The sequence below is a fragment of the Callorhinchus milii genome, unplaced genomic scaffold (genome assembly GCF_018977255.1).
Source record: "Callorhinchus milii isolate IMCB2004 unplaced genomic scaffold, IMCB_Cmil_1.0 Scaffold4, whole genome shotgun sequence".
Lineage (NCBI taxonomy): Eukaryota > Metazoa > Chordata > Chondrichthyes > Chimaeriformes > Callorhinchidae > Callorhinchus > Callorhinchus milii.
The window spans coordinates 11,626,838-11,652,356 of NW_024704745.1; the positions used below are offsets into that span (position 1 = coordinate 11,626,838).

Below are 25,519 nucleotides of genomic sequence, written 5' to 3' on the forward strand. Positions count from 1 at the left end.
GTCGGCCATGGACGTGCTGGAGAACATGGAAGGGGGCAACGTGCTGAACCTGTCGAGGATGGACCTGGACAGCACGGCGGCCCTGGAGGAGATGGGCGAGGAGATGGCGGCGGAGGAGACCCGGCAGCTGCTGCTGTCTCACAACCGGCTGTCCGTCCTGCCGGTCGGCGTGGCTCACTTCAGCAATCTGCTCTTCCTGGACGTCAGCTCCAACCGGTTGGCCTTCCTCTGCGACCAGATCCTGGCGCTGACCAAACTGAGGACCCTGATCGCCAAGAACAACCGGCTGGACGAGTCGTCGGTGCCCAAGGACCTGGGCAAGATGTGCCTGGAGGTGGTCAACTTCAGCGGCAACCGCTTCGAGGAGGTCCCGCCTCAGCTGCTGGAGCTGCGGAGGCTGAGGTCGCTCTCGCTCGGGGGGAACCGACTGAAAGCGATCCCTCCGGAAATCGAGAACTTATTCAGGTGCAGTGCCCGAAAACTTGCCTGACTTTTTTGTCTTCTTCTTCTTCTTCTTCTTCTTCTTCTCCTTCCTCCCCCCCCACTTCTTCTCTCCCCCCTCTCTTCTCTCCCTCTCTCTTCTCTCTCTCCCCCCTCTTCTCTCCCCCCTCTTCTCTCCCCCCTCTCTTCTCTCCCCCCCTCTTCTCTCCCCCCCCTCTTCTCTCCCCCCCCTCTTCTCTCCCCCCCTCTCTCTCTCCCCCTCTTCTTCTCTCCCCCCCCTTCTCTCCTCCCTCTCTCTTCTCTCCCCCCCTCTCTTCTCTCCCCCCTCTCTCTTCTCTCCCCCCTCTTCTCTCCCCCCTCTTCTCTCCCCCCCCTTCTTCTCTCCCCCCCCCTCTTCTCTCCCCCCCTCTTCTCTCCCCCTCTTCTCTCCCCCCCCTCTTCTCTCCCCCCTCCTTCTCTCCCCCCCCTCTCTCCCCCTCTCTTCTCTCCCCCCTCTTCTCTCCCCCCCTCTTCTCTCCCTCTCTTCTCTCCCCCTCTCTCTCTCTCTTCTCTTCTCTCCCTCCCCTCTTCTCTCCCTCTCTCTTCTCTCCCCCCCCTCTCTCTCTCTTCTCTTCTCTCCCCCTCCCCTCCTCCTCTCTCCCTTTCGTGTTAGCAATTTGAAAAGGACGATTTAGAGACGTCTGCAAACCATCAGCACTTCTTCCAACACATCGACTGAGTTAATTCGGGTTATTAGGGCTTTCAATCCCTTTTATTGCTCCGTAGTTAACCTTCCTGTGAAGCCCACCTTTCCTCCACTGACCTCAGGACCATTTGCAAATGTGAGCTCTCTCTCTCGTCCTATTAGGTTTGAATACGATGAGCTAAGAGGTTTTGTGCTGGGTTGACCTACGTGATTCCAGTAACGTTTCAGAAAATGTAAATGCACTTGGAAGTAAATAGCAGATGGTGTACTCGTGGTAATCAAACTTGCCTATTAATTAATTTCCTCTGTGTTGTAAGATTTACCAGCCAGTTATTCTCATAGTAGTGATGAAGCGTGCAAAGGTAACAAATAGCTCCTGCAGCTATCACAGGACTGTGAAGCCACAGAGTTACTATTTATTTAACTCCTTTAAAATGGCTATTCTGGTTGATAACTGCTTCATATTAACCAACTTCCAATTACTGGTATGAACTCTCCCAATCTTTTATGGCATAAGAGCCAATACACCTCTGGAGTAGGGATTAGGAGCCAATGTGGTAGAAATTGACAACGTGATTGTAGCAGTAATAATAATAATCCTTGCATTTGATATAGCGCTTTTCACATCTTCTAGATGTCTGAAAGTGCTTCACAGAATATACTGTAAAGTGAATTGACTGTATTTCAGTGGGCAAAGGTCGGCACAGCAGTGTCCCACAAGCAGTGGTGGATTGAATGACCAGTTTATTGTTTGTTTTTCTTGATTATTATCAGGATTGTGGAGTAAGGAAACATGCCCAATGTTTCACCCTTGAGGCGAGTGCTCTTAACCACTGAGCTACAGGACAGTACAGTAAAATGAATGTTTGTTACATTGATGTCACAGACTCATAAGAACATAGAATATAAGAATTAGGAGCAGGAGTGGGCCATTCAGCCCCTCCAGCCTGCCCCGCCGTTCAATAAAATCATGGCTGATCTATTCTAACTCCACCTACCACCTTATCCCCATATCTCTTAATCTCTTTATGCACAAGAAATCTATTAATCTCAGTCTTGAATATGTTCACGGACTGAGCATCTACAGCCCTTTGGGGTAGAGAATTCCATAAATTCGCTACCCTCTGAGTGAAGGAAATTTTTCCTCAACTCAGTGCAAAAGGGCTTACCCCGAATTTTAAGACTATGACCCCTGGTTATAGTTTCTCCAACCAGGGGAAAAATTCTCCCACTATCTATTCTGTCGTGCCCCTTAATAATCTTATAGGTTTCTATAAGATCACCTCTCATTCTTCTATATTCTAGAGAATATAGGCCTAAATTGCTCAACCTATCCTCATAACTCATCCCCTCATCCCAGGTACCAACCTAGTGAATCTACGTTGTACCCCCTCCAAGGCGAGTACATCCTTTCTTAAATAAGGAGACCAAAACTGCACACAATACTCTAGGTACTCACCAGGGCCCTATACAGTTGCAGCAAGACTTCCCTACTCTTATATTCTAACTCTTTTGTAACAAATGCCAACATACCGTTAGCCTTCCTAATTGCTTGCTGTACCTGCAAACTAACTTTTTGTGACTGGTGTACAAGGACACCCAAGTCCCTCTGAATGCTAACACTATTAGTCTCTTCCCTTCTAAAACATAATCTGCTCTACTGTTTTTGCCACCTAGGTGGATGACTTCACACTTCCCTACATTATACTTCATCTGCCACCTATTTGCCCACTCCCCTAGCCTATCTATATCTCGTTGCATTTTTTTAATGTCATCCTCGGTGTTTACTCTCCCTCCTAGTTTAGTGTCATCTACGAATTTGGATACATTAAGTTCGATGTCCTCATCGAGATCGTTGATGTATATTGTAAATGGTTGAGGCCCAAGCACTGATCCTCGTGGCACTCCACTAGTCACATCCCGCCAATCTGAGAAGGACCTGTTTATCCCTACTCTTTGATTTCTTTCCGTTAGTCATTCTTCAATCCATGCTAATATATTCCCCTTAATTCCATGAACCCTAATCTTGTGGATCAACCTTTTATGCGACACCTTAAATTTGTTAAGCATGACTTCCCTTTTGTAAAGCCATGTTGACTCTGTTTATCATATTGTGATTCTCTAAGTATCCCACTACAACATCCTTAATTAAGGATTTCAGAATTTTCCCTTCCACCGATGTCAGACTAACTGGTCTGTAGTTCCCCATCTTTTCTCCCACCCTTCTTAAATAGTGATGTGACATTTGCGAACTTCTAATCAACGGGAACTGTTCCAGAATCCAAAGAATTTTGGAAGATCAGACACAAGGCCTCCTCTATCTCATGAGCTACCTCTTTTAAAACCTTAGGATGCAAACCATCAGGTCCAGGGGACTTGTCACTTTTTAATGCCAACAATTTCCCTAGCAGCAATCCTGAAATCACTACCTTTGATGTTCTTTGTTTTAGTTTAGTTCCCAGCTCCTTGAACTCCCTCCTGAAATCATCACAACTAACCCTCCTATGTCATTGGTACCTATGTGAAGTACCACCAATGGATCCTCGCCCTCATGTTTTAGATTCTCCTCCAGCCCCGCCGAGACGTCCTTCACCCCAGCCCCAGGAAGGCAACAGAGCCTTCGGGTCTCCTGGTTGCGGCTGCAGATAAGTGTATCTGTCCGCCTGATAGTCTCCTCCCCAATTACTACAACTTTCTGTTTGTTTTCCCCTAATATTGGAATCACGTTTTCCTTCCTCCTCACAGGCTTCCTTGTCCGCACAGGTTGCAAGGATCTCGTACCTGTTGGCCAAGTTAAAGCCTGAGGCTTCACTACCACTCTCTCCTGTGTTCCCTTAACCCCTACCCTGTCCTCGACTGAAACTATTATCTATGCATTCCCTCAGCCTCAGGGGAATGACTGGGTCCAGGATGAAACTGTCCAGGAAGTGCTCACTGTCCCTGAATGCTGCGCAATGTCTGCAGTTTGGATTCCAGCTCAGACACTCTGAGCTGAGCTGCCTCAGTTGCAGACATTTGCTGCAGATGTGGTCGCCCGGGCTCAGATTGCCCTCCATCAACTCCCGCGTGTTACAGTCCTCACACAACACCCGCCACGCCACTGTCACCTCTCCCACCCCCACTGTGAATTAAAGTTTTATTTAATTAATTAATTTTTTTAAAAAAAAGTTACGTTCTTAATTCATCTTTATTTTTTAATGTATTTTATTTTTAGTGTTGTTAATTAGTAGTTAGTGTTAGTTTACTGTTAGTTAGTAGTTAGTGTTAGTCTACTCTTTCAGAATATTTTGATTGTGACGTTGCTCTGACGTCACTTTTTAATTTTCCCGCTGGTCGCTTAGTTTTTTTTCTCTCTCTCTCCCGCCTCTGCTCCTGACTGACTGCTCTCCTGACTGACTGCTCTCCTCGCTGTGGCTTTTATCCCCACTGTTAGGTCTCGGCTCCTCCCTCTCCTGCCGCTGCTCCTGACTGGCTGACTGCTCTCCTCGCTGTGGCTTTTATCCCCACTGCTAGGTCACGACTCTGCCTTTCGCTCTCCTGCCTCTGCTCCTGACTCGCATATTGCTACAAGCACAAGTGCGGAAGACTGTTATTGACTGTGGATATGCCAGTTGTGTAAGTTCTGCATAGTGGGGATTCAAGCACTGAGGTCAACCTTCATGGCTCTATCCTTGAATGGTTCAGATCCTACCTCTCACACCGTTATCCACTTCATCTCCACAAACGGCTTCTCCTCTAACCTCCTCACCTCAGACAGCATCACCATCCATGGTTGCACACCCCACTTTGCTGAGCCAGTCCGGAACCTTGGGGTCTTGTTTGAACCTCAACTATCCTTTCTACCCCACATCTGCGCTGTGACCTGCTCTGCCTTCCCCCACCTCCACAAAGTCGCCCGGCTCCGACAGTGTCTCACACCGCAGGCTGCCGAAACCCTCATACATACCTTCATTATATTGAGGCTCGACTATGCAAACTCACTGCTTGTCGGCCTCCCCAACCCATCCCTCCACAGGCTGCAGATCATCCAGAACTCTGAAGCCTGTGTCCTCTCCCGCACCAGGCTCCGTGACCCTATCACCCCCATTTTCGCCCAACTCACACAGAGGTTACAGTTCAAGATCCTGGTCCTCACCTTGAAAGCCCTCCATGGTCTTGCTCCCCCCTACCTCTCCGATCTCCTAACCCTCTACCATCCTGCTCGCTCCCTCTGCTCAGCGGGCTCCGGCCTTCACGTCCCCAGCCTCGCTCGCCCCACTATCGGCTGATGGTCCTTCTGCCATTCTGCCCCCACCCTTTGGAACTCCATGCCACGATCCTTCCACCTCGGCTCCTTCCTTGCCACCTTCAAGACCCATCTCAGGACCCTCCTCTTCAATCGAGCTTTTGATCTCTGCTTCCGCTCCCTGCTCTCCACCCTCCCCAACCCCCAGCTCGGGTCCAAACCTTTGTCTGGCCAGCGCTTTGGGACATCCTCGCGATGTGAAAGGCGCTATACAAATATAATGTTGTTGTTGTAGTAGGGTTAGGGTTTGTAAGTAGGAACCTGGTTGTTAGTCGATTGGAGGATTGCTTTTCCGAGGGATAATAATTTCTTCAAATTTTTTTTAAAAAAAAGGTCAGTCAGTCCACGACTGTTGTGGGACACTGCTGTGCGCAATTGGCTGTTGCATTTCGCCCACAAAGTATAGTCAATTCACTTTGAAGGGTTTTGAGACGTCTCAAAGACGTGTTAAGGCGCCATTTCAAATGGAAGGATTATTGTTATTTATTAACAACTTCTGGTCAGTTTCAGGTCATTTCATGTAGCGGGGAATAAGAGTTTCAATGCTGACGCATGTTGGATTCCACTTTGCATTTTGTATTTACCTCCTTGAACACCCCCAGCCCTCCCCCCCCATGTTTGACATTTAAACCTCTCACGAGTGCTCTCATCATTTTCACCCCTCCGTTCAATCCCACTTCCTACCCTCATTTCTGTGGCTTTTAGTACGAAGCAATTGAAAATCTTGAAAGTCTCAATGCCGTGTATCTGAGGGTGGGCCATTCTTTCCCTTCTAAACCTGGCCTTGCTGTTTTTATTCAGTTCACTTCATGATTGTTTGTGGGATGTTACTGTTTGCAAATTAGCTGCCACGTTCACCTACACAATAGGCATTTGCAAAACTTTACAGTAAATCTTACTTTGAGATGACTTCCCAGTGTGAAAGGGGCTAATTAAAATGTATTATTATTATTATGTTACTGATGTGCAGGTACTCTTCCAGCTTTCCTTCAGATCAGATTTGATTCTTTTCGCAGGCTATTATTGTTCAGTTTAATGGGTCTGTAATCACCAGGATCATTATAGTTTCCCGTTTTGAATATAAGGCACTGTGTTTATTGCTTTCTCTATTACAAATTCTCCTCAGTGCTTAGTAATGCTTCCAGGATGATGGGTACAATCCCACAAATACCTGTGCAGGTCCCTTTCAGTGCCTCTAGGATGTATTTGTCGTACACCATCACAGGGCTCAGGAAATGTAATGTTAAATCAAAACTATCAAGCCACAATGTCATCTCTAGATTACTGGGGGATCCCCAAGAAATTAGACTGCAAGTTAATGTTATCCTCTCTAATGAATACTTCTAGAGAATGGTTATTTTAAAATTGACTTCCCTTAAATTTTCGTTAGCCACTTCTGGCCTGTTATGAAATGTTATGAAATGAGATGGTGAAGAGACCTGGTGACAAGATGACAGAGTTAGGATTACAGATCAGGCACTTGCGTGGCTGGAACTGAAAGCTCTTGTTGTCATGCTGTCCTGATACGACATTGATGCATGCACCGACCTTTAGTCTATTAAAAATAGAGCTTTTTTCGGTTTTGTAAATTTTGACTTTTTCTAAGAGATTAGAGCCTCTCAGTTCATTGCTTTTAATTCATTGCTTGTAAAGTGTGACGTTTTACACACTTGCCCTTGCCCAGGTCTCCATTTCAGAAGGTTTTGCTGTTGTCCAGAATCTGAGTTGCGGAAACCTAGTGAGACTCTAAATTCCAGTGGGGCTTCATCGGAACACTTTGACACTAAACAGCTTTGGAGCTTGAAACTTTAAAATTTAGATTAGAAGAAGGAACTGTGATTTTTGGCTGTCCCAACCAGATGAATAAAATGTCAGCGATAAGTCGGTGTTCCTTCACTAAAATTGACTTTGTCAACTGAAACAAGCGCTGCTTTGAAAATGTTGACGGGTTGGATCATCTCTATTGCTGTTGACACAAAACCTGAACAACATCTAGGTCTCTTCATGTGATGTTCATACTGAGCACTTTCCTCACTGAAGCTATGGAGAGTTTGATCCCGGGAGAGACGAATCTCTTAGAAAAAGTCAAAATTTACAAAACCGAAAAAGCTCTATTTTTAACAGACTAAAGGTCGGTGCATGCATCAATGTCGTATCAGGACAGCATGACAACAAGAGCTTTCAGTTCCAGCCACGCAAGTGCCTGATCTGTCATCCTAACTCTGTCATCTTGTCACCAGGTCTCTTCACCATCTCCCAACTCTTCCTTGTGTTGCGCAGACCTGTTCTTTATCTCAGTGATAGCCTAACTAGTATCAGTTCTTTACAGCTTTATCCTTAAAGCGCTGTTTGCCCTTTATTACCTCCCAGCACTAACCGCCATCTCTGTACTTTGGCTGTCTTATTTGCTTGTAACGCACCACCGTTGCGACTTCAGTCAATGTCCCGAATCCTCTCATTGACGTGGTAACTTCCTTGATGATTTTAAGTGTTTTTTTTCCCCTTGTTGCTGCTTAATCCTTAATTGCAGTAAAAGTGACTTGAGCACTGTTTTTCTGTTATTTATATAGTACTGAGGTTTGCAGCAATTCCTTACTTGCTAGATGAGTTGAATTGAAGCTGTTGCAGGCAGGACAAGGTAGTGATTTGATAGTGTGGCTGTTTTAGGCCTGGTTGGCTTTCTAAAGAATGCTGGCTGCAAAGAGTTCCAAGTTTTTTTTTATATGTATATATATATATATATTCCAGCTCTGGGGTTTGCAGTATAAGCAGTTTCTGGCTTCTCACACTAACTAACCTGAAATGTACCCTGACTCATCAATGCACCCTTCTGAATAGCAGGATTCGGGGAACGTAGTCAAAACATACAGTAGTTACTTGTATTAGTACAAGTCCTGTTGACTGAGGCTGGTGTGGGGATGGGCACAGTAACCACTCAGATCTGTGTATGTTTTGAATTTTTTTTCTTCAATGTAATAATCCTTGCATTTGATATAGCGCCTTATCACGTCTTTGAGACATCTCAAAATGCTTCACATGATAGACTGTAAAGTAAAGTGACTAAATATGTTTTCAGGGAAACGTGGCAGCCAATTGCACACAGCAGTGTTCCACAAACAATCATGGACTGAGTGACACAATTTTTTTTAAGGGTTTATTACCCCCGGAAATCAAACCGCCAATCGACTAACAACCACATTCCTACTAACTGCTAGGTGTACAGAGGCGGGTAGAGTAAGAAAAGTTGGCCAATGTTTCATCCTGCTGGGAATCGAACCCAGGTCCTCTCGCTTGCGAGGCGTGTGCTCTAACTATTAAGCTATAAGACTCCATATAGTCAATGGGCTGGTTTGTAAATGTCTTAAATATAGACCGGACGTAATCTTTATTTACTGTTTTCTGTTATTTATACAGTACTGAGGTTTGCAGCAATTCCTTACTTGCTAGATGAGTTGAATTGAAGCTGTTGCAGGCAGGACAAGGTAGTGATTTGATAGTGTGGCAGTTTTAGGCCTGGTTGGCTTTCTAAAGAATGATGGCCGCAAAGAGTCCAAGTTTTTTTTTACATATAAATATATATATGTTCCACCTCTGGGGATTTGCAGTATAAGCAGAAATTGTCTCAGCTCAGAGGAAGTAGGCACGAGCTCCACAGAGCATTTCCCATCTGGAGGGAGTTCCATGTCTAGTATATCTATTTAACAAACAAATTTCAGCAGACTCATGACTACACAAATACACTTGGTCTATTGCTGATATCTACTTGTCTTGGACAGAAATGTGATTCTGTCGGCTGCCTATTTTTCGACTTAGTTTACATGTCGAGCTTTACTTGCGCAAAATAGATCCGTGAGTTTAGCTTAGCTTTTCCGTTTGCTGATTTGATGAGTATCTTGGTTCCTGCTGATTACAAGGATACTTTGTATGGGTGTGGATGTATGAGGAGGAAGGGGAGGGGAAAAGAGGGCACAACATCCTCCAGTGGAAACCTTTATGAACTGTTCGCCTACAAAGAAACACAATCACACACTTTACAGTATATCCTGTGATATCCGAACTTCTGACTGTCCAGCACCTTGGGACGTCCACCTGACACGAAAGGTGCTAGACAAATGTAATTTGTTGTTATTGATGGGCTTTGAGGTGTTCTTCTTTCATGGAAGTCACTCTATCATAAGGAAGGATTATTATTTATTATAACCCAGTAAATTGCGACCCCTCCCTCTCCAGCAGCCTCCATCTGTATGTTTAGTGGGATTTGCGTTTGACCTTCAATGGAGCTGGGTGAGGAAACCATTTTCCCTTTGATGGGCATCAAAGCCACGCTAAATCTTTTCCAGTACCCCTGACTTTCTACCAGAGATTATTGGCTTGTGCTTTGGGATGTGGGAATACAGATGTGGTGGATTTCTCTATTTTAATAAACTCACTCCCTGTAGCCCAGGGGCCTGAAGCCTGCTCCATTACGTGCCCGTTAAATGTTCAGCATAAACCACATTAGCAAGACTATGTGTAGAGATTTTTGCTTTTAGATGATTCAGGATGATTTCATAAATAAATAACCACAGCCAAATTTATGAAAATGACTTGGCTTGTGTCCTACGAATTGACAGGCAAGTTAATAGATTTTTGGCAGGATGGATTGACCAGGTTATTAACCTTAGTACTACTTGGTACCACTTTTAATGCACGCACCTTTATATATCGATCATGTTGGACATTTGCACATATATTCCAAATTCTCTGGAATACATTGCATTTGATTGATATAGAACCTTCTTACATCATCAAAACATCTCAAGGCACATCACAGGATTTTGCTGTGAAGTGCAGTGATTGTATTTTGTATGCAAAGACTTGCTAATTCGGATTCAGTGACTGCATCAAGTGGATGTAGCTGCTGTGACTGTTGCCAGCTGGTTCTTTATATGAGGGCAGGAATAATGAGTTTGAGGATTTCTTCATGTTCACTTTTTTTTCCAGGATATAGAGACTTTGAACTCAATGCAGTGTATGGTAAGCGCTGAATTGTGGGAATTTGAATGAGAACTTCAAACCACCTGTGCCTGCCTGTTCAGGTGGACGTTAAAGATCCTGCGGTGCTGCTTAACAAGAGCAAGGAGTTTCTCTCTCTTGGTGTCCTGGTCAACAATCCTCCAAATAAAATTGGTCTCACTCACTCCATGGCTGTTTGTAGGACAATGCTGCTCGCGAATTGACTGCCACATTCACCTACAAAATAGTTGCAGCACTTTACCGTGTATCCTGTGAAGCTTTTTGAGATGTGCTCCTCTTGACGTCATCCGGTGCTATATCAAATGCAAGGATTATTTATATATACAGTGTGTGTATGTGTATATATATATAATTTTTTTAAACTAGTGAGGAAAGACTATTCAAACCATTCACCTCGTGTGAAAGGGGTTGTACAAGTACAAATTGTAGAAGATAAATTTAGGTCACATTGGGGCAGAACAGTTGAACTCCACAAGCTGCCTCGGATGTTAGGCTAAGTCATGTTACTGTTTCTTTTTTTGCTTTACACAATCTGAACTGAGGCACTAAGGTGAACTGGTCTCTGGGTTCGCCTACAAATACACAGTAGCAAATAATAATCTTTGAATTTGATATGCACTTTACGGAAAAATTCTCATGCAACGCTTTGAGATATGCCAAAGTAATTAGGTGAGATGTATCAAATGCTATTTTTATCAACAAGCAGCAATGCGTTGTTGCATCTATTGAATGTCAATGAATGGAGGTGGCAACATATATAGTAGTAAATGAACAGCTTCGGCACTCATGTTGGGCGAGAGGGTTTGGAGGAATGAGCAATTCTTCAACCTTCGTTAGTTTAAATCTATTTAACTTCTACACTTTTTCTTTCTCCTCTTTGGTCAAAGATTATTATTCCTGTATTTGCAACTTGTAAATGTTCTCTCTGTGTGTTCGTTTGCCCTGGTCCCCGTTTTTGCCCTGTTAAAAAAAATAGATATATTTGTTGTCCATATCTAACCTTACACAGACCTTCTGGAAAAGGTTAATGATTTCCCTGGATTTCTGCAAACTGATTCTAGGTCAAAAAGTAAGCGGCACATTTTGAACAAATATTTAGAGATGCTTTGCTTGGCCCTAAGTGAACCAAACGACTCTGACTATTTGGGTTTCTAGTTTCTGAAAATGTACTTAACATGGGGTGCCCTGTTTCTTTGGGGGAAGGCGGAGAGTTTTATTTGGTGAACGACTAAATAAATCAAATTCACGAGTGATTCTAGTGATCTTCCCAAGCCTCCAGGCAATCCGCTCAGTCTGGCTCAGTTGGTAGCATTCTCACTCACCTCTGAATCAGAAGGGGTTGGGACTTTGAACTCTCAGTGTAGGCTGTCACTGCAAGGAAATGCTGGAGGTGCGCTGCATTGTCAGATGAGTCGTTAAACCTAGGTTCTGTCTGCTGGTTCAGGTCCCCTATGTTTGCCTAAAAATATATAATATATGCTTTAAAATATGTCCTGTGAAACACTTTGAGAAGTCCTCCTGACAGAAAGGTGCTGTAACAATTGTAAGGATTATTATACTCTCCTATTCCAAGGCACTGCTATTGATAGACCAATTAGCCCAAATTGTGGGCAGGACTTGGAAGGCCAGACACGTCACTAGGGGCAGAGATTCTTTCCATTTTGTTCCTTTTAACCTTCAAAGCTCCAACAGGTAGGGTGGTTCTACCTGGATAAGAAGTCGAAAGCTTGCCAGATGTGCTCTCAAAGGCAAGCTATGCAGTTTTAGATGGCTTAATTCCAGCAGTAAACACAACACACCCTCTAGGTTCCCCAACCCTTGGCTTTTGCCGACCTGCACTTCATACTTTCTAGAATTAGATTAGTAGAGTGATTCCAGGATGAGAGTGTGTATACGATTCCAGACACAGGGAAATTTCCAAGCACAAGTGGCATAAGTAAGTAAAAGGTTTTAAAACGTATAATCATGGTAACGAGTTTCTTTGTGTCAGACACCAAATTGACATCAAGCAAAGTGTCATAAAAGATCCAGACCAGGGATTGCATTCATTGTTTTAAAACAGTTTAATCTGATCAAATTGGGTTGAATCATTGAAAATTAACTCAACAATAACTTACTGTTGGGTCGAGGGTAAAGCATGTGAGCCTGGAAGTACATAGCAGTCGCACTGGAACAGTGAAGCCAAGATCATAAAGTTTCCTTACCCCACACTCCTGATAATAATCCCTCAAGAAAAGAATAATAATTTGGTCACTCAATCCACAACTGTTTGTGGGACACTGCTGTGCGCAATTGGCTGCCATGTTTTGCCCATAAAATATACAGTCAGTTCGATTTACAGCACATTCTGTGAAGCGCTTTGAAACGTCTACAAGACGTAAAAAGTGCTATATCAAATGCAAGGATTATTATATTTGTGTGCCCGTGACCTGCTCTCAATCTAACATAAAGAATGTTCCTAGGTGAGGGGAAAAATCAAAGTGAATCAGGTGATCCCTTAATGTCTGGAGAATTAAACTGGCAGCTTCCCTTCATAATGATTATTGCCCCCCACCCCACATGCAAAACTTAGACATATCAACAAAAGGCAAAACACTGCAGATGCTGGAAATCTGAAATAAAAACAGTCACTGGAAACAATCAGAACTCATCAGTTCTGCCGAAACATCCTCAACCTGAAACGTTAACTCACTTTCCTCTCTCCATAGATGCTGCCTGATCTGAGTGTTCACAGTGACCTCTGTTTTTATTTTTGACATAATTTGACACGTGTTGTGCCAGTAGGATTTTCCAATGCAGTGACTAGAGAACGTACTGTCTTGTTATTGTTGCACTATAATTTTCATTGGAGTCAGCAGATCTGTGAGTCAAGTCTTGTCTATGTGGAAGAAAAATCTGTTTGCATTTAACCCTCTTCCCCCTTGTCTTGCCTCAACCATGAGAGAATTTTGCCCCTTGCTCTTTTGCACATATACAATTGTGTGTGTATATATTATATATAGGTGTATATGAAGTAGTGCCGGGTGATAAAGCTGTAATTTAGTTGAGTGTCCACCCTGGTTCGGCAGCTGTCTGATTTGCAGCTGTGATCAGGAATTCAAGCTGAGAAAATCTTGAGCAAGCGGAGAAGTTTGGCAGAGAAGAAGCTATGTCCAAGCAATGGTTTGTGTGTGTGTGTGTGTATAAAAATATATCAGTTTAACAGATGATAGGAGAAGCAGGTTCTGCTGCTATATGTTCCTCTCTGTTACCGCTTTTCTACATGTTTAAACAAAAAGTATGAGATTCGCTTTATTTGGCATTCGAGTAGGTTTTATAATTGGTTTCCTTTCATTGAATCTGCTATTTGTTGTCTATAAAAAGGCTCCCTGTGTGCCTTCCAATTGAACTGCTTAACAGGACCAGAGTCCTGGACGCTCTTGGCACATGTCCAAGTGCTGCTGGCATGCCTGAAGCTGCAAGTTCCTTGAATCCTTTTATCCTGACAGCTGCCAGTGACCTACTGCGCTCTCTCGGAACTAGAGAGCAACTCCAGTTCAGTCCCAGGAAAATCTCTGCACTCACTGGAAATTGCAGCACTTTACTTTACCCACTCGGGGCCCCTTTTACTGCTGTCTCAGGCAGGTTATTGTTCGCTGTTGATCTGCTGTGTTACTCCTACGCCAGTTTCTCAGATCTGTGACAGTCTGGTACTTGCACTAAAATAAATCATTGAGTGTTGCGAAGGTGAATTAATCAGGAAACCGGAACGACTCTCCAATGCCAGCCTTTTGGAATTGCTGTCTGAAACTCCCCTGAACCTGTGGAATTTTATGCCAGGACCTAATTTATAAGGTGCTTCGGGGTCACTTATAACTCATTTGGGCTGTGAAACCCAAGATTTACTTAAGAAATCAATGCAAAATGCGTGCAAAAAGCCAGTCGGCTTTTCACTTGCTTAAAGAATTGCCACTTTCCTGGTCATCAGGTCACAGCCTAATATCATCTTTTCCACATTGCAAGTGACATGGAGAGTTAACTGTTGGCTGTCATGTTTTTGATTAATAAAATTTAAAGTCCACCTGAACAGGTGCTGTATTGGAGTGTTGGCACAGAAAGTCCCAATGTGGGGCTTGAACCTTCTTATTCCCAAGGGAACCAACTGAGCAACAGTACTATCAACTGAACCAATCTCTGAATGAATGAATGTGGACTCGAATGTTTGCAGGTTATGTGCTCGGTGATATTTTCAGCCACACTTGTTCATGGTTCTTATGTTGTTTTTGATCACAGTGTGGTTGTTTCTGTGCCTGCTTCACGTAATGGAGCACAGTACAAGCGCACCTGGACGCTACCCCGCATTAAGAACGCTATACACAATGCATGTTGTTGTTTTTGGTGTACTTTCAAAACTGCTTGCAACTTGCTCCTTACTGATTGAAAATGTTTAGTAAAAATTGTCATCAATAACTAGGGTAAATTGCACTATTTTAGCCGAGATAGGTCTGTTTTGGTTTTCCTTTTATTTGAAGAAATCTTCTAAATATTCAACTTCATCTTTCTTTTAAATTTCTTGCTTGTAGGCTAGAGTGTTGGCTTGTAACTATTAGCATTTTATTTTTTCGTTGTTCGGAAAAGTTTGCTTCCTTCCAATAAGGCAACAAGGCCCCTGTAAGTCTGCCTGGCTGAGGTTTTGTAATGAATGGATTTACCGGATTCTTGCATGTTCTTCTCCAGCTGGTTTGTGTTGGGTTTTGACCAGTTCGCAACCATCTGGGTGTGGAGGTTAATGAGTTTCTATTCATTCACTGATTTGAAATAATTCACTGGCTATCTCGAGAATTTTTTTCATGCCTGAATTCTTATTGGCTTCAGATGATGCAAACTGGGCTCAAAGTTTACTCATCTCAAACATGTCATATTGCAGAGTCTGCAGATTATGTTGTCGTTGTGGAGTCCTGGAGCTCAGTGGTTGGAGCACTCGCCTCCCAAGCAAGAGACCTGGGTTCGATTCCCGGCAGTGCGAAACGTTGGGCAAGTTTCCTTACTCCACACGCCTCTGTTTACATAGCAGTAAGTAGCAACCCGGTTGCTAATCGATTGGTGGATCACTTTTCTGAGGGTAATAATCTCTCCAAAAAAAAATTGATCACTCAATCCACTACTGTTTATGGGACACTGCGTTTCGCTCACAAAATATACAGTCAATTCACTTTACAGTATATTCTGTGAAGCACATTGAGATGTCTCGAAGACGCGATAAGGCGTTATATCAAATGCAAGGATTATTATTATTGATAGCATCAACAACACTTGGTCATGCTGCTTGTTTTGTTTTTGAAAAATAGACCTTGAGATGAGATTTCCATCCTTTCCTGGCTGGATCCATCTGCATGTTTTACGTGAGCATTATATCCTTCTCTTTTCACCCCCACCCTCCAGTCGCCCTAGCAGCCGGGATGTGGATCTAAAATTAGACCATTCATTCTTTCACCAATGTTCATTAAACATTGTGAGCCAAGGCCGGTGCTTTATTCGTGATTCCACCACCATTTATTTAGTTAGTAGACTTCATAATATTTCAGTAATTCCTGCCTTTGTTTACCCTAATAATAATAATCCTTGCATTTCATATAGCACTTTTCACGTCTTCTAAACATCTCAAAGCGCTTCACAGAATAGACTGTAAAGTGAATTGCCTGTATATTTGTGGGCAAAGCGCAGCCGCCAGTTGCGCACAGCAGTGTCCCACAACCAGTCGTGAATTGAAGTGACCAATTTATTATTGTTTTTTTTTCTTGAGGGATTATTAGCAGGTGTGTGGAGTAAGGAAACCTACCCAAGGTTTCACCCTGACGGGAATCGAACCCAGGTCTCTCGCTTGTGAGGCGAGCGCTCTAACCACTGAGCTACAGGACTCTACAAATATCTCGACTTCTGGTCTGTGGTTCATCTGTATTGAGATGTTGTTTTGCTTTATATATTTTTTTAGAAATGCAGTTGCCCGACTTCCCAAATTGTCGTGGGAAGTTACAATTGAAGATGCAACAACTTGCATTTATATAGCACCCTTCACGCAGGGTAGCGTTCCGGAGTGCTTTACATAGAGGTGGTGGAATTTTGAATTAACTGAATTTTGGGTGTTGGAGCTGGGGAAACCAGCGAGGAGGGCATTAAAATAGTCCAGCCGAGAAGCGACCAAAGCGTGGACGAAGTTTTCAGCTGCATTGGTTATGAGGTACGGACGGAGACGGGCAGTGTGGCAGAGATGAAAAAAGCAGTCCTGGTCAGGGAACGGATGTGTGGTAGAGAGGACGCCTACGTTGTGCACTGGTTCGGGGAGTCTGAGAGAGAGCCACGGTGAGGTTTAGGAGGGATGACGTTGACAGGAGCCAAAGAATATGGTGTCCGTCTTGCCAACATTCAGCTGAAGGAAATTTGCACTCCTCCAGACCTTGATTACCATCAAACAAGCTGACAGGACATCAGCGAACTGGGAGATGTAGCTGGAGGAGGGGTAGTAGATATGGGCGCTGACCGCATAGGTGTGGAAGTTGACCTCATGTTTTGGATGACATGTAGAGGAGGAAAAGAAGGGAGCCAAGGATGGAGCTTTAGGGTACCCTGCAGGTGACCAGGCGGGGCCGAGAGGAAAAACCATTGGTTTTGATGATCTAATTTGCACATACTTGCTTTATTCATGTAAGAATGAACAATAGGCACAGCATTTTGTTTCCCTAAAATTAGCAATGTTGCAGTGTTGAGTTGTGCATTTTTAATCGCGTTCACTCTTTATCTACAGTTGTTTCTGTTTAAGATCATTCTGCCCTACACTAATCTGCACTCTCTGACCACCCAAAGATTATCCAGTGTAAATTGACTTTGGATTAAATCCAGGAACATATTTTATTTGTGCTCATCATTGATATGATTAAAATGTTTGCAAGTTTGTTTGCCTCATTAGTACTTCCGTTACTGCCTGATATCTCATCTTTTGCTGCTGTTATAATATAAACCTTTTTTTAGCATTGTTTGCTGGCTGCTTGAAATATGCATTATAACAATATAACATAATAACAATGCATTTGATATCCCTTTGTCAGCCTGGCTCAGTTGATAGCACTCGCTTTTCAGTTAGTACATGTTGGGTTTAAGCCCACACGGGACTTGGAACTCATATGATTTTAGATAACTCTCCAGTACAGAGGTGCCGTCCTTTGGATAAGATGTTAAACAGAGGCCCCATGTGTCTGTTCAGATGGATGTTAGAGATCCCATGGTTCTGTTGGGGGATGGGGAGAAGAAAGGAGTTTCTCCTGGTGTCTTAGTCAACAATTCCCCGGAAATAAAGTTGGTCATTCACTTCATAGCTGAGACATTGTGCGTTTTGGGGGCGAACTACCGAGACTGCCACAGAGGCCTGGCTTGATTCTGACATTCTATGCCAGGCATGTTATCTTGGAGCCTGTTCAGCTCCAAGGAAACCATGACGTGAAAAGACCTATCCCAAATATAAGTTATTATTTACTAGCTGTACCCGGTGAAGCTATGCTTGCAACCAGTTTCATTTAATCGGCCTCTCTTTCATCTGGCTTCACTTCTTAGGCATCTTTATCCCTTAAATAAAGGGAGTGCCAGTGCAAGAGCTATAATTGGCCTTGGTCCCAGCGAAGGGGAAATCAGCCAGCGTTCCCATTCCTACCAGGAATTCTTGATGGAAAATGTGAAGATTCCTTTAGGGTTGAGTAGCCAGCTGCGACAACTGGCTGTTTGGCTCACTTGCTTCGTTCTGGTTCACCAGTGCATTGTGCACCTGTACAATGTTGGTGTCTTCAGGAAAGTTGTCTTTTTTTTTCTTCTTTCCTCCCCCCCCCCCCTTCCCCCCCACCAAAACAAATCTCTTCTGCTTTCGTTAGGTGTACCTTTTAGCTGATGGTTTTTGTACCTAAGTATACAGATACTTTTTATGTATAAGATATGATCCTTGCATCTGATATAGTGCCTTATCACAGGATGTACAATAAAATGGTGTGAATGTTTATTTTGTGGGCAAACCCAGCAGCCAATTTGCACATGGCAATGTCCTTCAAGCAACTGTGACCCGTTTTATTGGGGGATTGCTGGCCATGGGATCTTTTGACGTCTCCCTGATTAAGCAAATCTTTCCTTTGACTGGAAATTTTGCTTGTAGTAGTTTCCCACAACTTGATCCATTCTTCTTTTAAGAAGCTTCTTCATAAAAATCTGTGTTTTTGCAGTGGTGAGTGATAATGATGATAATAATAAACCTTTGTATCTGACACAGCATCCTGTCACGTTGTCAAGGCATCTCAAACCGCTTCACAGAATATACCGTAACGTTGAGGTCGGTGAGGATTTTGTTGGTGTGAATCTAATGGAAGCCTTGTTTCTGAGACAGCAGGCCTGGTAATGTTAGGGAGAGCTTGTATTGTTATAAAGGCTGGGAACTCTACAAATGTTAAATGGTTCTGCTTGCTTTATGTCCTTTTGCGTGTGTTTTTGAGCAATGCAGTGTTCAAGCTAAAGTGGTTTTACAAAACAGGGGCCCACAACCCTACCCACTGAGACCTAGGGCAGCACCTCTCACAGCAAATCAGCATAACTTAAAAATGTACTGTCTCGAAATATTATCCACGGACATTCCTTTGATCAGTCTTCGTTTCACTGGAATCTGCTGCTTCATTGCTCCCCAGCTTTATGACCCTGGCTCGCTTCCTAGAACTACTGCTGACTTCACAAAAACTAACCAACTCAACGGCACACAAAGTTTTTTTTTAATTCAGCTAATCGCAGAAAAGTGGGATTTACTGTAACGGTCGTTTTTTGCAGAGACTTTTTTTTGTATCTTTATGTTGTGTGCTCTCTAGTTTCATTGCATCAGTTATGGGGAAATGGAAACACGATTTCTCAAAATAAATGTAAACAATCAATCCCTGGTTTACCTCCACACCCCCTCCACCTCGCCGGCAAGTTATGAAATATATGCCTCTTTGCTTTTTTTTTTAACAATCTGGTCCTGAACACTTTTTTTAATGTGTTGGCCTTACTCAGTTGGTTGCACTCGCTTCTGGGTCAGAAGGTTGTGTGTTCAAGCCCTACCCACATCAGGGGCTTTGAGTTTGCAGTCCAGACTGATACTCCAGTGCAATAATGGGAAAGTGCTTCATTGTTGGAGATACCGTCCTTCAGTTAAGACGTAAAAACTAGGTCCTATTTGTCTGTTCAGGTGGCTGATAAAGAACCGATAGCATTGTTTGAAAAGAGGAGGGAGTTTCTCCTCCTGTCCCGGCTAACAATCCTATTTCACTCCCCAGCCGTTCATGAGACATTGCTGTGTGCATAGACTGGTATGATTTATAAAAGGCCACCCCTTCCCCACTCTCCCAGACCGAGAACTGGGGCATTTGTCCAGCTTGGTGCCTCCATTCATGTTACCATGATAACCGTTAATACTTTCTGGAATTAGCTAAGCAGACTATGACCCTCCAGGGAGAGAATGAGCAATTCATTGCAACAATCCTATTTCTGGAATTTCCATGTGTAGGTGGGATGCTTGGTTTGGATACTCTTAAGCATGGTGATGGGTTTCCATGTCTTTCATACACTCGGCTGACACCCCCAAAAATTACTTCAAAATTGATGACTTGTTCCATTGTATGTAGCTGTGTTTCTTTTATAATTTCTCATTTTATTTCTCTCTCCCTCTCATTCCTCCTCCAGCTTAGAGCTACTGTACCTCGGGGGGAATGCCATCACCTCCATCCCTCCAGAGCTTGCAAGCCTGCCGTACCTTAGCTACCTGGTGCTGTGTGACAACCGAATCCAGGGAATTCCGCCACAACTTGCACAGTAAGTGAACAAGTAACAAAATCGTAATTGTTGCTTTGTTATCCAGGCTTTGTAATTCCTTTTAATTTTTTTTTTAATAATTTGGTCACTCAATCCATGACTGTTTGTGGGACACTGCTGTGCACAATTGGCCGCTGCATTTCACCCACAAAATATACCATCAATTCACTTTATGGTATATTCTGTGAAGCGCTTTGAGACTTCTCGAAGATATGATAAGGCACAATGTCAAATGCAAGGATTACTATTACATTGCTAATTTTGCAGGAGGAACTTTTCTTGCCTCCTGTCTTGAAGGAGTTGGACTTTTCCCCCATCTACATCTTTAACTAGTCACAAGACATTTGGCTGCCTGATTCTCTCCCAGTGTCTCGTATAAATGGAAGATATCCAGTAGCCGTTCTAACAGGGAGTTTAGGGGGAACTTCTTCATACAGGAAGAAGATGGTGAGGATGTGGAACTCACTGCCGGAAGCTGTGGTTGAAGCAAAAAAAAAAGCATCAGTGTGTTTTAAGAGGAACCTTTTTGACCGTGCCTTCGGTCACCCTATCCCTACCTTCCACCCCTCCTGATCCCAACCACCATTTGCTGATGCAGATCCCTGAATGTCCAGCGCCTTGGGACATCCTTCTGGCGTAAAAGCTGCTATACAAATGGAAAATCCTATTCTAACCTCTATGCATCCTGGAGAGGGGAGAGTATAGAGAGGGATAGGAGGGGTGATGGCTTCTATGGAATATGAACACCGGCACAGACTAGCTGTGCTGAATGGCCTGTTTCTGTGACCTGTTCTATACAATCTCCCCAAGTGATCAAGTAACTGGACAAAACTTCTGACTCCATAGAAATAAATCTGGTTTATGGGGAGCGTCGCACAGCTAAGCCCAACATTGTCCATGGCTGTCATTCACATACAGTGGGTGGGGCTGAGTAATACGTGAGTCAGGAATCCAGTCTGACTTGTCGTTTCCTCCCTATTTTAAGGACACTGAAGCCAATTGTAGTGTCCCAACTGCTGTCCTGGCCGAGGTTGGCTAACTCAGCACAGACTGGGATTCCAGCTTATCACTGTTCTGCCTGTGTAGCTCAAATGCAGGACCAGGGAAGATTGGAGGCTGCTTTGTGCATTAAGTCATTGGAGGAGCTAATTGACAGGTTTAACACAAGTCTTTGATTTACAACAACAACAAAAATTAGATTTGTATAGTGTCTTTCAAGTCTGGAGGACGTCCCAAGGCGTTGGACAGTCAAGAGTTTCAGACCCGAGCTGGGGGTTGGGATCGGGGAGGGTGGAGGGCAGAAGGGGGGAAGCAGGGTGATCGAAAGCACGGTTGAAGAGGAGGATCTTGAGATGGGTCTTGAAGGGGGCAAGGGAGGGGGTGAGGCGGAGAGACTGCGGAATGGCATTCCAGAGGGTGGGAGCAGAGTGGCAGAAGGCCTGCCTGCGAATAGTGGGGCGAGCGAGGCGGGGAATGTGAAGCAGGCCAGAGCCTGCTGAGCGGAGGAAGCGAGCAGGATGGTAGGGGTTTAGGAGGTCAAAGAAGTAGGAGGCAGAAAGACGATGGAGGGCTTTGAAGGTGAGGAGCAGGATCTTGAACTGTATCCTCTGTGTGATGGGAAGACAGTGGAGTTGGGTGAGGATGGGGGTGATAGGGTTACAGAGTCTGGTGCGGGAGAGGACATGGGCTGCAGAGTTCTGAATGATCTAGTCTATGGAGGGAGGAGTTGGGGACGCCGACAAGCAAAGAGTTTGCATAGTCAAGCCTCGATGTAATGAAGGCATGTATGAGGGTTTTGGCAGCCTGCGGTATAAGAGCCGAGCGATGTTGTGGAGGTGGGGGAAGGCAGAGCGGGTCATGGCACAGATGTGGGGTAGAATGGATAATTGAGGATCAAACAAGACGCCAAGGTTTCAGACTGGCTTAGTAAGATGGAGGATGCAACCATGGATGGTGATGTTGTCAGCGACTGAGCTGTGGAGGCACTGATGGGAGCCAATCAGGAGAGCTTCAGTCTTGTTGATGTTCAATTGCAGGAAGTCAGCTCTTATCCTGGACTTGATGACCGACAGACATTCTCTCAGGACAGCAGTGGTCCTGGAGTCGAGAGTGGAGGCAGAGGTAGAGTTGGGTGTCATCCACATACATGTAGAAGTTGACACCCATGTCTGCGGATGATATCACCAAGAGGGAACATGTAGATGTTGAAGAGGAGAGGACCAAGGACAGAGCCCTGAGGAACGCCACACGAGATGGTGCGGGGACTAGAGGAGAAACCGTTTGTGGAGATGAGGTGGTGTGGGAGGTACGATCTGAATCATTCAATGACACAGCCGTGAAGGTTGAGGGGAGAGGAGAGGCGGTGGATGAGGATAGAGTGGTCGACTGCGTCAAAGGCAGCAGAGAGATCAAGGAGGACGAGGAGGCAGAGGGAGCCCTGGTCGCAGATGGACGGAATGTCACTTGTCACTTTGACCAGGGTTGTTTCTTTGCCATGGAAACCCGATTGGGGGGGTTCGTTAAGGGAGTGGCGGGAGAGGAAGGTACAAAGCTGGGAAGCAACAACTCGTTCCAGGACCTTGGAGAGGAAAGTGAGGTTGGAGATGGGGCGGTAGTTTGAGAGTAGAGATGGGTCCAGGGAGGGACCTTTGGTTTAACACCATTTTTTCCTTTTGGCCTCTTTCAGGATGAACTCGCTGCGATCACTCAGTCTCCATAACAACTTGCTGATGTACCTCCCTCGTGAGATCCTCAACCTGGTCCATCTGGAGGAACTCAGTCTCCGTGGCAACCCCCTGGTTGTGCGCTTTGTGCGAGACCTGACTTACGACCCTCCGTCGCTGCTCGAGCTGACTGGCCGGATCGTGAAATCCCGCAACTTCCACTACACACCGCAGAACCTGCCGGAGAACCTAGTCAGATACCTGGACTCGGCTAGCAAGTGCCCAAACCCCAAGTGTGCAGGTAATCTTACACACAAAGGACTCGCAATTCCACTGCCCTCTTCCACTTCACCTCTGCAATTGTGAGAGAGAGACACACACACACATGTTGACCCCTAGATATTATAAACCCTTCGGTTATAACGTACTTGACATTGAGACCCGTTTTTTTCCCATTGATTCTTACCCTGATACAGCGATCATTGAAGCAGTGCAGCCACTGATATAATGATCTGCAAAGTCTAAAGGGTAGGAGTGCTCGCCAGCCAATCACGAGGGTGCTCACACAACCCGCTCCTCTCACCACCCTTCACCCTATACACCCGCTCCTCTTTTCCTTCAGTGGATGACTGCTGTTCGGTCATTTCAGTATTTAAATGTTTAGTGAACACCCAGATATAACATTCTTTTTCCAAAGTGCAGAGGACTTGGGAAATATGTTTGTTATATTTCTGTCAGCCTGTATATACATTTTAAAAATAAATAAATAAATTCAACTTTTACATTATTTTCATTGTCTCCTCTCCTATTTCTCCTCTCTAGGAGTGTACTTCGACTCTTGTGTCCGTCACATCAAGTTTGTGGACTTCTGTGGCAAGTACCGGCTGCCGCTGATGCACTACCTGTGCTCCCCGGAGTGCTTCTCCCCCTGCAGTTCCAGCTCCCAGAGCGACTGCGACTCCGAGGATGAATTCAACATCCCACAGCACCGCATGCAGAAAGTCCTCCTGGGCTAAAGCACCCGCTCAAAGGAGATGGAACAAGATCCACTGTGACAGACTTTTGATCCTTGTAATTCCTGGGAGCGGAGCTCTTCAGGACCTCCCCATCATATTGTGCCGTGCTAGAGTCTTGCCGACTCTGACCTTTACACTAATCCACAGCCCACCTCCATCAGATTTGTACCTGTTTTTCTGGGGGAGGGGGAAGGAAGGGGGGAGAGGGGGATTTATTCGTAATCATTAAAACCATTAGCACCGACTTGCAAATGATATCTGAACTTAAAAGCCCTATATTTTTGTGCCGGTCATTTTTGAAATGTCCTGACATTCACTTGGTATTGGATTTATAGAAGGCTATTTTGTATAACAAGTACTTTTTTTAAGAAAAAAACGTGTGCATGTGTATAATGGGTGTGAAGCATTACTTTAATGTATAATAATTGTCGAGCCGCAATTTCCCATCTGGTGTTTTGTATTCAGTGAGATCACTTTTCCTTTTGAGGTGTCCTCACTGCAGCATTTGGAACCTGCTCATTGGGCAAAGGCAGTGGAAGATCTGCACTGTTCTGGAGTTGAAGGACCCCAGTGTACTGCATTGACTGTTTTAAGTGTGTCTCTCTCCCCCCACCACTTCCCTCCCCAGGTAACCAGCCTCTAGGCTTGACAATGCTGGAAAGTGAAGTGCCTGAGTGCAGAGTGCAGCTTGCTTTCTTGTCTGAGTTCACCAGCCAGGTTCTCGCTTTGAAGGGTGTGACCCTGGCAGGCTAACAAACTGAACCACATTTTTGTGACTGAAGAGGAAAAGCAAAAAATAAGAGATTTATAATGAGAGTGCATTACAAACAAAAGCATAGAGGCTGATATTTCTACAGACAGGTGAAAGGTATTAAAGTAGCAACCCAGTAGGCCTGGAATTCGCTTTAGTCGATGAGATTATTTTGCTTTGAGTTTTAAGATGGCACAGAATTTTGGAAAAATCTTAAACTTTCATTCAGTCTTGATGGGTTTTCTGCCATTCTTAAAAAGAGGTGGCATCCCAAATTGAGACTGAAATTAATCTTTCACAATTCTGCACTACTTTAAACATTTAAACATTAATGCATTCAAAATAGTCTTTATTAGCCAATGCTGGGTGGAATGTCAGGTCCATCTTGCTTGTATCTGGCCTCTGATTGTCAAATTAACTGCAGAGTCAGACTGTGAAGGGCTTGTTTTCAGTTTAGATACAGCAGATTTTTTTATTCTTAGATAATGTCATTAGTGGTGTGTCTTCAACGGAAGCCAGATGCACACATTATGTGGGAGGCAAATGCCCATTATTTTAGTAGCTCCAGAATGTTATTGGTATCGTTGTATACAAAATAACAAATATCTACATTCACAGTTCACATATTATACATTCATTGCAGGAGTGCAGAATTTTTTTTAAACAAAGAACAGCTTTTCCCCTGATTTTTTTTCTTCTGGTGCTGTTATAAGTTGGATGGTAGCTTGCTTCCCAGGGTTTGACTGGGATAGTGTTTGAGTAATGTTTACATTAATGAATAAAAACTGTGTTGGAATTGTATAAATGCAACAA

The 25,519-nt window shown here is 44.2% G+C and overlaps 1 protein-coding gene across 1 annotated transcript; it reads left to right on the forward strand.

The window, feature by feature from the left end:
- Positions 1-25,318, forward strand: lrrc58b (leucine rich repeat containing 58b). Its single transcript, XM_042334302.1, has 4 exons — positions 1-465; positions 20,148-20,276; positions 22,963-23,240; positions 23,762-25,318. The coding sequence occupies exons 1-4, from the start codon at positions 8-10 to the stop codon at positions 23,953-23,955; spliced, it is 1,059 nt and encodes a 352-aa protein (XP_042190236.1). The 5' UTR covers positions 1-7; the 3' UTR covers positions 23,956-25,318.
- Positions 25,319-25,519: the final 201 nt, after the last annotated feature.